The sequence below is a fragment of the Dermacentor variabilis genome, chromosome 5 (genome assembly GCF_050947875.1).
Source record: "Dermacentor variabilis isolate Ectoservices chromosome 5, ASM5094787v1, whole genome shotgun sequence".
Lineage (NCBI taxonomy): Eukaryota > Metazoa > Arthropoda > Arachnida > Ixodida > Ixodidae > Dermacentor > Dermacentor variabilis.
Window position 1 is genome coordinate 118016759 of NC_134572.1, and position 14646 is coordinate 118031404.

At 41.3% G+C, this 14646-nt stretch overlaps 1 protein-coding gene across 2 annotated transcripts in view; it reads right to left on the reverse strand.

The window, feature by feature from the left end:
• Window positions 1-389: 389 nt before the first annotated feature.
• Window positions 390-14646, reverse strand: part of LOC142583103 (uncharacterized) — a 90419-nt gene continuing 76162 nt past the window's right edge. For both annotated transcript variants that reach the window (XM_075693417.1, XM_075693419.1), the window contains one exon: window positions 390-8853. In XM_075693417.1, the coding sequence (XP_075549532.1) occupies window positions 8550-8853 (304 nt within the window). In that variant the 3' untranslated portion in view covers window positions 390-8549. The remainder of the gene's footprint in view (window positions 8854-14646) is intronic.

Here is a 14646-nt window from a genome sequence, read left to right on the forward strand (position 1 = left end):
GGCTCCCTTCCCTCCCTCGGCGAGGAGTTATTTCCTGTGCAAAGTCAGTGCAATACTGATGCTACATTTAATTGACCTGCTCGTGCAGTGAGCTGTCTTCTTTGTTGCATTCGGCGGATGACCACAATGTGTTCATTGTTGCTGAACAGCTAGGGATCCTCTTCTTTGTGTGACTGGCATTTATAAGGAAACTATTCCTTAAAGTGCACAGGGATGAATGGCAGGCACAACAAACTTTTTTGGGAGGAGCTTCTCCTGCATTCTTGGCTTGTCACTGACTATAAGTCAACTATTGTTGGTGTCCCTTTAACACAAACACACAATTCAAGTGGTTACATGTGACTGGCGGGGTACAATGCATTGAGGAACAGACACGAGTCTTGTCTGTCTGTGCGGGGAATATATTAACGTCTTTATTTTCTCTCTAAGGGAGCACTTGTGGTACAGGAGGAGGAGAAGGCAAACAAAATTGTGACACACGCAGTGTCACCTGGGCTGTGTATTCACGGCAAAGCCCAACTGAAACAAGCAACTTTTAGAAAAATAAAATCAAATAGTCATGTCACTTTGTTCGTAGAGCACACACACAGTAAAACCATGCATTCCTGAAACAAACAAGGTGCACCAGCTCCGACACACATGCCAGCACATTCTATACACTGTAGCGATGAAATATATATATATATATCTATGTGTATACTCTGTTTCTCGGCTTAACGAGCAGATGAGCATTAAAAACGGCAATTAAGCCCTCTTCCTTCTGTTTCAACGTTTCCCGAGTGAGCAGAAGACGCTGTCAATCAAGACTATATGATGTTTGTTCTGGGCATCCTTACAGAGTATGCTACCTTTTCTAGCAACTTCAGTGCATTTTCCAATGCCTACAGCAAGGCTAAGTGAGCAGTCTCAAAATAGCAGTGAAGGTCTGCTATGGAAACTTCCTTGCAGACTATGTAAAACAATGTCACAGCAACGTGCTTGTGTGAGACATTTGTGGGACAGTCCAGGTGTGTTTCCTACAACAACCCTATCATGTCCTTGAAAAGTCATACGATGGCTCGCTTGAGATGCATTCTGGACACCTTCGTGCCCTGACAAGGATGCCCTCTGAACATCTAAGGAATGCTTCACACAGTCTTCCTGTTTAAAGCATGAAGACAACCAAAAGTTCTGCCTTGACTAAGCACATCGATGACACAATGCACAACATAAACATCTGTCATTCTAGTCTTCCTTAGAGTCAACATAAACGGCACTGGAAACATGATTAAAGTCAGTGTTCCCAAAGACGAAACAAAAACAATGTTTGCAGCAGAATAGCACTCTCTGAAATCAAGATATTCAAGGCAGGGTCCTGCACAAAAACTCAACCACCATTATGGCATTGTGTCTATTCAAGCCAAGTTTCTGACCTCTACAGACCACAAGATAGAACATGATATCTTCCAGTGGCCTTACATTCACATCTAATACTACAAAAGAAAGCCTGCAGAGGCAACAAGAATAAAAAGAAATTCTCAGCACAAAACTGAACAAAGAATGTATCAGTTGCCAGATGTTTTCAGTTTGCCTTTGTAAAACTATGAGTCATGGTGCATGCTGTCAGGGAAGCTTAAAGCTAGCCACTCTTGCTCCAGACGGTGACAGTTTGCAGGAAATATAAGAGCCTGCACAATGGCACAATTTCTAGACATTAGGATAATTAATGTGCCTTCAAATATACAAGAAAGCAATAGATACACTCAGTTCCTCTATGCAAACAAGTTTGACCTCCTTTTAATGTCTCACGAATATTCTAGTGGCAAGTTGGGCCTTCTGGTCACAGTGGTGACGTATTTCCAAAACACAAGTCAAGCCTGAGTGCAAACTTCTTTCCTAAACATGCTCCATAACCCTGCAGCTTAGTCTTCTCTACAGAAAAGAAACACTGCGTGTATATTACCTTTCATCAACTTTGAATAAAAAGTATATACTATCCAGATTAAAATTTATGAACGCCAATAAATGCAGAGTATAGAAACGTGATTATCTATTCAAGTTAGCTGACTATGAAGACATACAGTTTTCCATATGATTAAACCAAAGCTAGAGCACAGTGTTATTCTTCATGTTGGAGCTCACGTTTCCTGATATGAGCACCATGCAAGCAATGGCTGTCTACCTTCCCCTCAAGGTACCACTGTTTGTGTATTTTATGCCTGCCATGCAATGCTGTATCAAGCATGCTTCGCATGTCTGAGTTGCACATAAGCATGTGGAAGGTTGCACAATCAGTAAAAGTGCTTGCCCAAGCAGCTGCCGGTTGCTGCACCACTGCAAAAGCATTTATGTAAAAATAGCATGTGCAAACACCATCGTGAACTCATCATTGTTCAGGAATTAGCGGGCGTCAGCCTGCCGCACATATGAAGCATATGTTTTAACACGTGTGTATAATCTTGTAATCAACACATTTTCCTTTGGCACAGTGAGACCTGTTGTATTTACATATTGCAAGAGTGCCACCAATCTCAGTTAGACCACAGCTAATGCATACTGATGCATTGCTCTAGCACATCACAGTAAAACAAAATATGAGTCTCCCGGGATACCATGCGCGATGCATCGGTGTGCTACCAATCCAGCATCATCCACACAGCAGATCGTTTGTATAATACAAGAAACAAACACATTTCATGCTAGCGAATAAATCCCACACGTTCTTTTGCCAACAGAAATGTGGCAGAACACCTCTTGGCAGTTCCTCTTACAGCAACGCCTGTCTGTTTTAGGCGGCATTCACACTTGTGAGTCACAGAGCTCGCATGACCAAATGATAACATGACTCACATGACCATCACATGAGCAAAGTGATGGCTGCTTTGGTGAAAAAGTGACCCTTTTAGGTCATTCGTTCACTGCTCATTTTGCAGCTCCTGCAACTGGGACCACAAAGCTTGCTGAACCTGAGCAGCAGCCTGAGCAAAGCCAGGACATCAGTATACACCGATGCTTATTTATGGTGGTGCGAACGCATGTGAACAACATTAATCGTGACACATTTCAGTGTGGTGGCGGGCAGGTTGCACTCGCCAGTCTAAACATTGGTTGCTGCGAGTGACTCCTTGATTGCCAGTTGTGGTCAGTTGCAGGATCTTTGTCAGTCACAGGTGTGAATGTTGCCTTCGACATCCTGCTGGCGCCCAGAAATGCAAGTCAGGGGCAGTGAAATGAGTTATCTTTGCACTGCAACCTTGTGTAAACTTCTTTCTTTATCAGAATTCAGAATAAGAAAACCGGGTTCTGGTGTTTTCACACATGTCGGTAGTCGAGATGCAAGACTGCACATTTTCTCTCCTCCTGCTCAAGGACTGAAGTGTGTGTATGTATACTAAGCACACCACACACAGCAAAAGGAAAACATGTTTAGAGGGATACTACACTTGCAGTGCGATTGCAATCAAGCTGTAAAGATTGTTTTCACTGTGGAACACTAATTTGCATTTCTCGTGACAACTACATTGGCTACAATCACAGAGAAAACACAATGCAGCTTGACTAAGTACCTTAAAGACACACTATTGAGGAACGACAAGTTAAGCTACATTTTGCTGGAATATACTTTTAGAATTACCATCCTTTTGTAAGCACAGCTTGACAAGCCTCAAAGGATGCCACATAAAAAGAAGATGGCAATGCAACCTTGAAATTCATTTATGATAGACTGTGACCATTCAATAATTCAGTACAAGCTTCGCACACAGAGCCAAAGGGCACCTGCTCGCTGCCCCTCTGCGCTCCAAAACACAGTACTCGAGTGATGCCGATATTGAAAGACGTTTGCCTTGACCTTTCTATCAAGGAAACGAGCGAACTTAATTGGCTGGCATATCTGTACACATTTTCCTTCAGTTGGATGGCGGTGTATTATCTATTGCATTATTAGGTTGTCATCGACTGTAAGTTCCTTACAGTGATGGGGGATATTGACCTCGCCTGCTTGGGGCATGTTGACATTTCCAAATACAGAAGGATTATACTGCATTTAAAAAGTAAGTGATGACAAAGTCTGGCAGCTTCTGAGCACTTTTCCCATTTTGAAGAGGTTGGTATGCAGCGAAATCTGTTGCACTCACGTCACCAATGCTGTGGTTTGTACATGTGTGAATTTCAAGAAGAAGTCTTGCTTTTTATTTTCTCTCAAACTGATCTGGAGTTTCTCCTTAATGCCCCTTTAAGCCTGTATTAAAGAATAGCCTTAGAGTCTGGTCTCTGCACAACAGCTACCTATTCTCTGATACATGGGAACATAACCTTCTGAATAGGATACCTTGACAACCACAAACCAGTTCCACTTGAAATAAAACAGGCAGAATGCCGTTCAAGCAAGACATTTGCTACAGGAGACAGTGGTAGCACACAGTACAATGAAGAAAAATACAAAAAGTCACCGTCTATTTAAGCCGACACTCCTGTACCAACGCTCCTCCTTGTGGGTTTAAAATATGTTAACTTCTGTGAACATCAAAAGTGCAGCCACTGCAATTTGTACACAGAGACAAAGCCACACTTTCGCTGTTCCTATGGCCAAGGTGTCAGTGCTAGAAAGACAGCTACTGCAACTGTAGAAATCTCACATGATGCTGTTTTCTAAATGTGATGACAGAGCAAACTGATGTCAATGGCAAACTAAACTGCTGGTTAAACAAGAGAGTTTGATTAAGAGTCTTACATAGAAGCTACAGCATACAAGAATGCATCCCACATCACCTGTCCTGGTTGAGTGCCAGGTAGAAGCCATATAATCGCTCCGCAAGTACAAGATCAATGGTGTAACTTTGTTCTTCGCTCTTCACTCTTGCAGCATAGCTAGGTGCTGTTCACCCCTAGCCTGTACATAAGTATCCAGCTACTATATGCTTATATGGAGACGCTGTGTATGGTACACATTGGTTTCACTATAGATTAACGACATCAAGAGCACAATGTATTGAATTTAATCCTCTTATGCCTAGTGCAGTATTATGTGAGAAGCACCACTTGAAAGTGCAGCAACTGCTGAGGTCAGACAAGAATTCAATTAACTTTCTGATTACCGTACTTACTCAGTTCTAATGTGCTATCAATTTTACTATGCACCCTGATTTTGATGCTTGAAGAAATAATAAATGCAATGCCTTTGATATTTCACTCACCAGTTTTCACTGTAAAAGAGAGATTAATGGTGATGTGCTCTCACTTGGAGAAAAAGAAAGTTATTGCATTGGAGCCAAAGCAGAATGCACATCACTCAATGTCACTGTCGCATGCCTGCTCACCGCTATCAACAGCCCCAGAGCGCCAGCATCTTCGGTGCTGTCATCAAGAGCCTTTCTGAAACTTCATTTCCTAAGTGCATTGTGGACTATGGCAGCCTAACTCGTGGAGCAGGCAAAAAGCTACTGCAGCTCCTATAGCGAGGTGATATTCTAGAAACCGTCAATTCTACTATGTTGTTGAATTCCACCATGCTGGTGCTGTGAGCCAATCTGAGAAGGCATATCTAGCTGCTCATCGAGCCAATCAGAGATGGTAATTAAGATAAAAAAAAAGAACCGACACAGTGCAAAAAAGATAGACATGAGAGAGTGAAACGCACACAGCGCTGACTTGCTACAGCTCTGTGTGGCACCAAAGCTTCCATGCTAAGATGGCAAATTTGACAACATGGCCGAGTTTGACAGGGTCCACGATAGCACTGAGAAACAACTTGTGGATTGGACTGAATTATAGAATATTTTCCCATCAATGATGATAGGTTGTCAACATTACAGTTTCGGTTTGATACCTGAATCTAATGCATATGTTATCTTCTAGGGGGAAAAAAAGGAGCAGATTAGAATCGAGTACTAAATATGGTAACCGCTTACTTACTTCACTTCAAGCAGTTTTTATTAACCTGATAATAACTGGCTGATGTTGCATCAACATTCTCCCATAATAGCTCGCCTCTTGTTGTATCAGGCACCAGCTCAGCTGCACCATACTTTCCTACAGCGTATGAGTCACTTGTCAGTCACTTTTGTACAGAGTTCCTGGCACTCACGTAAGAAATGATAATGATAACCCATTTCACTAACTGCTGGAAAGGAACAATATCTCCAGAAATGTAGGTAGTCGAACCATGATATAACGAACACAGACATAACAAATTATTCAATATAACAAAGTAAATCTGAATTTTTTATCACTGAGATTAGCATATGATGACAATGCACTTATAATAAACATAGTTTATATAATGAACATATTTTCATGCCATAGGTGACTTTGTTATACTAAGGTTCGACTGACAAAAGAAGGAAAGACCCTGCAAGCTTCCTTTTTGCACAGTGGTGACACGACAGGTAAAACTTGGCAAATACAACCCCCAGACCAATTCTGTAGCGTAAGCCCAAGTGAACTGTAGTTTGCTTTAACTATGCACTAACTCTGCATGTTCCGTCTGCCATGGTGACCTTCAGGCTCAGCCCACAAAGAGCATTATTTGGCTTGAAGCTTCATAAACAGAGATCCAACAAACACACAAAAGGAGCATGCAAGCAGCATATTCGACAATAATCATGCAGACGCATAGCAGACTAGCACCTGTCCACTTGGCATCCTGCCTATCTCGAAACAGGTCCCATGCAGAATGAATAGAATTCAGAAATAAAACATATCTCAGAGACACTTCAGTTCTTCAAATGACTTTCCTTTTCCCTAGGTTGAGTCTGTTTTGGCGCATTATTCACAGGGGTGCATTCATACACTGCAACCATTTTGTGACAAATCAGTAAAGTACATGCCAGTGCTGGAGCGTCCTGTGGTGACTATGAACTTGCATGGTAAAGTATTAAAATTAAAAAAAAAAAATATTGTTAGTGCTTGATCTTGTACCTGACCTGCACAGAAAAGGTCAAAGGCCTTACTTCATCTTTCAATGAACAAATTACATTTCCATTCAACAACAGCTTATGCTGTAAGGGCGGCAATGACTGCTGTAAATAGACAAAAAGTATTGCTGTAATGGCTTGTTAACAGAAGGGAACACATTTAGGTTACAGAGACAAACATGATGTCTTGTTCTAAAATTTGTGCAACAACGATACTGTGCAACAACATGAATGTTTAGGTCATGAAGGCAGGATGGCAGCAAATGCTTGTGGTCCAAGTACTATCAGTGATTGGTGATCTAGGGCATTGTTAGAGAACAATTTAGTACATCCCTGTGTGTCTTATTCATATGGAAACAACGACTACAAACAACTCTGGGATCTGGCACTCAGTGCTTCAATGAATTCACCCTTTTCACTTTCCACCCATTTTGCAACATGGAAACAAAACCTCCACTTTCTCAATAACATTGCCTATAGTTAAACTAGAAGCTGTTATAACACTGGAAGCAGCAGAACTGCCTTGGAGCTACATGTGGCATTCAACATGGAAAGGTATCTCTGCTTTAGATGATCAGTAGAGGCTAGTGCCCTTTACTTCTACACACTAGTCAACCACTGTATCCTATCTGTTATATACTATGTTATGGAATGGAGTCTGCTAGCTGTTAGCGCTCTCACCATAGGTTGCCAACATATAAAACTTCACAAGAAGGCTTCATCTTCACGGAGCTCAAGTGCTGACACTGTATTAAGAGGCTGGTGGTCGCTCTTGCATCCAGCAAGGAGTCTGTTTCAATGAGCAGAAATCCCATTCTTGTTCTCAGCAAGTGGGTGTCAGTTTACTCCCTTTTTCTAGTGTCCAATCCACATTTTACTGAGGGCACTTGAGCTGTATGGCCGGAGTATGAGTTGTGAAGTTCTGCGTGTTGTCATCCACTGATGACCAGCAAACAAAATCGCATAAAAGAGCACCAGCGTAAGGAATAGGGACATGTGCATGATGGCATACTCACAAAGAATATATGTTTACTCTGTGTGAATCCTGCACCCTGAAGGTGCAGAAATGAGTTCGACCAATAGTGAATAGGTTTGATACTGAACACTGGTAAGATTTTGCACAAGTACCATAGGGTGTCCCACGTCTCCCCTTCTCAACGTGCGCCATACATTCTAGGGGGCACACTCTATAGCACATATTTAAGAAAAGGTCAAATCGTGTTTGGTATAAAGTGTACTAGTATGCACTAGGCTGCAACATTTTAAATGTTAGAGTGCAATGAAATTTTGTTCTACAAAGGAAGTTTAATGCGAGTGAGTTCAATGCCTGACAGTAACTGCTCAATCCTTTTACTGGTGGCACTGTCAACGACTGATGAGGATAACTACTACATGTTGTACTTTGCCCATTCACAAATAACTAATGTATTACTCTAAGATACCCATGTAACAATGAATTTCAATGAAATTTTAGATAGTGGAGACAGCTCAAATTAGCTTCCTTCCAAGTATTTCCCTATAAGAGCTCTCTAAAATGCTGAAATGGAAAGTGCAAAGTGGCAAGTTGGCTCACTTAATGTCACAAAACAGTTGCAATGTGAGAATGTGATCAGAGCAACTAAAAATGAAGGATATGCAACATGGCGAGGACAACACTCAGTCCTCTTCAGCGGGGTCAAGGGCACAGACAACGGCCTTCATGAAGGCGGCTGCAGCGAGTGCAGCACATGGCTGCCACTCGCGGCCCTTGCTGCCATCCTTGTAGTCGGCGATACCACGGATGAAGGCATAGTGGTCCTTGCGGTTGCCAAAGATGGACTCGACGACAGTGTCGAAGCCGGTGTCGAACGCTCGCACACCGTACTCCTCAGCCAGTGCGTGCCGTCGGCTGTCATCCCGCACCACGCTGCCCAGACCCGAGGCCACGCTGCCAAAGTGCACCACTGGCCGCCCGGGAAGCCTGCGGCAGAAAGGCATTGCGTATCCCTCAAGTTAATGCACTGAGGCAGTTCATAACATAGGCAGCTTGCAACTGAAGCAGTCGTATATCATTATGCACTTTCCGGAATAAAAAAAAAGTAGTAAGTGTGCATTCATTCTGTTGTCTTCTTTGTCTCCATATATTAAATTTTTTTTTTCGTGCTTGTTTCTTTTCCTATTCACGAGCATGTGCCAATTTGTCCAACAGCTTGCTCTGTTAAAAAGAAATTACAGCAGAACTCATTTCGCGATGACTGTCGAGGCTAATATGAATAACATTTGATGGATGTAGCGACAGATCATATTCCTCATGCGACGTTTATTTAACGTGTGTAACAGTAATTTTTAGAGTTTTGTTGTTTCGGTTATGTGCCACATATTCCGATATCCTACTACTTTGCTATGGCACTTGCTTGCCAAGGTCGCCCATCAGCATGAAGGCGAGATGATCACTGTATAATGCTGATGCATTAACGATGAAATGGCAAAGGAATTATATTAATCGAATGACAAAGGCATATAACAATAATTGCATGACAACAATGAGATGTAGATTCCTAAATTATAGCGCTGGAATAATGACAACAACATGACAAAAACATGATAGCAATGAGATGACAACTGCATGACAATGTTGGTATGAAGACAGCTCAATGAAAGAGCAGGAATGATGGTGATGACACAAGTAAGACAATATGATAACAACGGCATGATAAAGGACGCACAACAGTGAACAGTGACTACGGTGAAATTACAGAGATGGCATAAAAATTGCAAAATAATCACAATTGAATAACAGCATGATTACAATAGAATGACAAACTGGGATTACAATACTGAAGTGATGACGAGGGTGAAATGACAGCGGGACAGTGATTACATGACAATGGCATGACGAGAGTTGGATGTCAAAGTCACAATGATGATTATGACAGACTGCAACAGCACCCTGATGACGGTAAGACAACGAAGGCATGACAACGATGGCATGACAACAGCACGAGGACAATGGGACGACGACGAATGTATGATCACAACGGAATGACGATGACTGTATCACGAAACCTGTACGACGACAATGGTATGATGAGAATCGGATGACAAAGCTGGAGTGACACTGATAGTACGACCACGACGGTAGGACAAAACCAGATGAAAAAGTGGGAATGATGACAATGATATGACCAAGCCAGCATGACGATGACAGTACGACAATGGCAGCATTATTATGAGTGAATGACAATCACATGATTACAATAGAGTTATAAGCAAGAAATGACGTCGATGAATCCACGAAAGTGGTATGATAATGACGGCATGATGACAATGGGATGACAATACTGAAGTGATGATGACAGTGAAATGATAGCGTGATGACAATGGCACGACAACAATGGTATGATGACAACAGCATGATGAGAGTCTGATGTTAAAGTTACAATATGATGATGTAACGACCATGACGGGATCCTGATGATAGTATGACAATGAATGCATGACGACGACTGTGTGACGACGATGCATTGACGATGACTATATGACAACAATACATTGACGACGTTGGCATGACAACGAGTGTATGATTACAAGGGAATGACGATACTGTATCACAAAACCTGTCTGATGATGATGGCATGACGAGACTCGGATGACATAGCTGGAGTGACAATGATGGAAAGACCATGGTGGTATGACAAAACCGGATGAAGCGGGAATGACAACGATGGTACAACCAAGATGTTATGACATGGGATGCATGATATTGTCTATGTGACGATGATGTAATGACAATGGCAGCATAATCATGATTGAATTACAACAGCATGATTACAATAGAATTACAAACAAGTAATGACGTCAATGGATCAAAGGTGGTTTGACAACAATGGCATGATGATACTGAAGTGATGACGACAGTTAAATGACAATTTGATGGCTATAGCATGATGAGAAATTATGACGACAGCATAAGTTACAATTTACAATGATTATGATGAAACTACCGGGATGAGATCCCGACAGTGGTATGACAACGAATACATGACAATGATGCAGTGATAACAATGGCATGACAACGGCACAAGGACAATGGGATGACGGCAAGTGTATAGTGACAATGGCATGACGATGACTACCATGAAACCTGTATAGCAACAATGGCATGACTACAACTGCATCTTGAGAGTCGGTTGACAAAGCTGCAATGATGATGATGGCACGATTGCGATGGCATTACAAGTCTGGCAATGGAAACATAATAGCAACTGTCTGACGATGATGACATGACAAGGGTGGCATAATCGCAATTGAATGATGACAGTATGATTACAATGAAATGACAAAGAAAGATTGATGTCGATGGAACAACAAAGGTAGGTGGTATGACGATGGTGGCATGAAAATTGAATGACATTACTGAAATGATGACAGTGATAAAACCTGTGTGACGACTATCGCTTAACGAATGCATGACGACTATGGCGCGATGACAACAGCATGATCAGAGTCAGATGACAAAGCTTGAATGACGACAATGTAAAGGCCACGACAGAATACCGGCCCTTAACACATACCAAGTAGCTTAAGGTATTAGGCAACTTGGACTACTGGGCCAGGGTCGAAGTAGTGATGACAGCAGGACAACAGGAAGATCACAAAGCTGGAATGACAACCACTGAACAACCTCAATGGCATTACTATGGCTGTGCAACAGCGAATTCATGACGACTGTATGACGATGATGGCGTGACGAGTGTCGGATGAAAAAGCTAGAATGACGACAACGCAATGATCACGATGCCATCATGACTATGAGCCCATACCTTGTGGCCCTAGGTATAAAACATGGGCCATTAGGTCAGGCTAGAAGATGTTACAATGACGACATGACCAGAGTAAGATATCACGAAGAAAGAATTACAACAATGGAACAACCACGATGGTATCACGGCAAGGAGCACATACCTAGTGGCTCAAGCAGGTAGATAACTTGGGCCACTGGGTCGGCCTAAGAGGCTAGATAGATAGATAGGCTCAAAACAGCAGATGCAGGCAAAGAATGCTATTTGCATTAATATGTCATAGCTCACTTTTTGGGGAGTGTAGGAAGTGGGACTGTCCCAGAGTTCCCAAGACTCATACTATTGCCATTGATACGATATGGATTGCAACAGGTCAGCCATGAATGGAGTGTACTCTTTGTTTCACTAAGGTTGCCTGGCAATGGAAGCTGTTGCTATAGCCACACAAGATGCCTTCATAGAATTATGAGCATCTTGCAGGGTTTCCCCACAAGGGGGTTCGAAACTTGCCCCCTTCTTTTTCCCATACCTTGGCATTTTCATTGGCTCACATTAACCGCATACTAACTCGCTGTAAATTTGCCAAGCATCTCAAGTAGAGTAATTCAGGAATGCTCCTTTAGAAATCAAGAAGCAGAGAACTTGTGCTTTCTGTCTGGCACCTTTAACACTATTGCACATGATAGTGTTGCAGTTTACCTGTCTGTCATAGTGACCTGCAAGCTCTATGGAATACCGGATGCTACGAAGGAAGCTGCACCTTCTATGGTGGGCTCATAAAATAGCAGAATGACAAAATTCCAGAACAGAAAAATTTTTCTTATAAGTGATTTTAACTTGCCAAACATTAATTGGGAATTCCTTCAGGCAAGCCGCAAATCCAACAAAAATACTAACACTATCTTTGATATCATGCTCTTCCATGATCTAACTCAAGTTGTAAGACAACCTACTCGTGAACAAGGTTCTTCTTGTTCAATTTTAGACCTAGTATTCTTGAGTCATAATTTCAATGAGCACACCGTCCTAATTGAAAAAATGCCCGTTTGATCATCATCCTGTAAGCATTCCTATACCCCGTGTTACCTCTATCTCTCTTAATAAACACATGGAAGTACGGAGCATCAAAGATTATTCAAATGCTAATGATACCTACATTGTAGAGTACATGGAAAGTTGCCTAGTTCAGTTTAGGGAAGATGAGCATTATGTCAATGCCTTATAGAGTCAATCTAATAAAATGTGTCATCACTGTATATATAACCTTACACCAAATAAATGCAAAAAAACGTTTCTAAAAGGACGCCCTGGATCATGCGCAAGATTAGTAAAATTAGTAAAATACAAGAATAACACACGGTCACCGGTCATTAATGAGCTTGAGATTAATTTGGGCAACAAATTACGCGAATGGAAAGATTTTTACTTTATAACAACACTAACAAACTTTTAAGAAGATTAACATAGTAAGTTCTGGAACTACTTAGATGGCAGCAAAAAGCAGGTGTCACAAACCTCGGTTAATGGAAATACAGTTACCGATCTGAAAATAATTGCGCAGCAATTTAATAACTTTTTCAACAGTGTATTCTCCAAAGTAAGTGTTCATAGTGTGTCCCATTGACAAGTGTTTCAATTCGCTGTTCCCTTCATTTCTTACCCTGGTGTGGTTTCAATAACGTTGGTCTTCAAAATCAAATCATCTTGTGGTCCCGACGGCACATCTAATGTGTTTCTTTGGCCCTACGCTGAAACTGTTGCTCAATTTCTCATTGTGTTGTTTCAGTGTTCACTGTTAACTTCAAAACTACTCAGTGAGTGGAAGATAGCCCGGGTTGTCCCTGTCTTTAAGAAAGGCAACCATTTATTACTAGAAAATTACTGTCCTTTATCATTAACATCATCAATTTATAAATTCCCTGAACATGTAATCGCTAAATGCATCACAGAATTCCTTGAACAAAACTACATTAACAAATTTTCAGCATGGATTAAGGGAAGGTTATTCTGCCGTAACATAGTTACCTACAGCAGTTCATACATCTGCAGAAACTCCGGATTAGAATGGTCAAACTGATGCCATACCTTTAGATTTTAATAAGGCATTCAACAGGGTAATTCATCAAAAACTAATTTTGAAGCTCAAGGATATTAACTTGTCTGATATACTAATTGCATGGACTGTAGTTTATTTGACCGAATGGAATCAGTTTGCTTCAGTGGATGGAAATAATTCTAGCTGTCTTCCTGAAACATCAGGTGTGCCCCATGGCAGCCTTTCTTGTTTTTACTTTATGTGAATGACATTGTTAACATATTAACACCAGGGATACAAACCAGACTGTTCGTTGATGATTGTGTGCTGTTCCGTGAAATTACTTGCACTGATGACCAGAATAACCTTAACTCAAGTCTCGCTAATGTATTGAAATGGTGTAAGGAATATGGTATGGTTACAAACACTGAAAAAACTCTCTTTGTATAACTCACAAAAAAACACCATTCAATCATACGTATAAACAGGGCTCATCTTCACTAAAACAGGTCAGCAGCTACATATACCTCGGCATTACAATAACAAGTGATCTTTCCTGCAACATGCATATAGACAAAATTTCGACAAAATTTCTTCTACCGCCTTCCGCAAGTTGCGTTTTTTAAAGCATAAGCTTAGGAATTCACTTTCGAGCATTAAACTTCTCACTTACTTCACATATATAAGACGCAAATTTGGATGTTCTTTTGTCTTATGGGATGCTTTTACTAAAGTTAGTATCAATAAACTTGAAGCTATCGAAAGAAAGGCTGTAAGGTTCCTTTATTTTACATTAAAACTTACAGGCTCGCCAAGCGAGCTCATGCTAGCCAACAATATTGAAAAACTTGAAGCACGATGGACGAAGAACCGTCTAAACTTTCTTTATTCACATCCAAATCATAAGTTCGCCTCTGACCACAGAAATTACTTATCC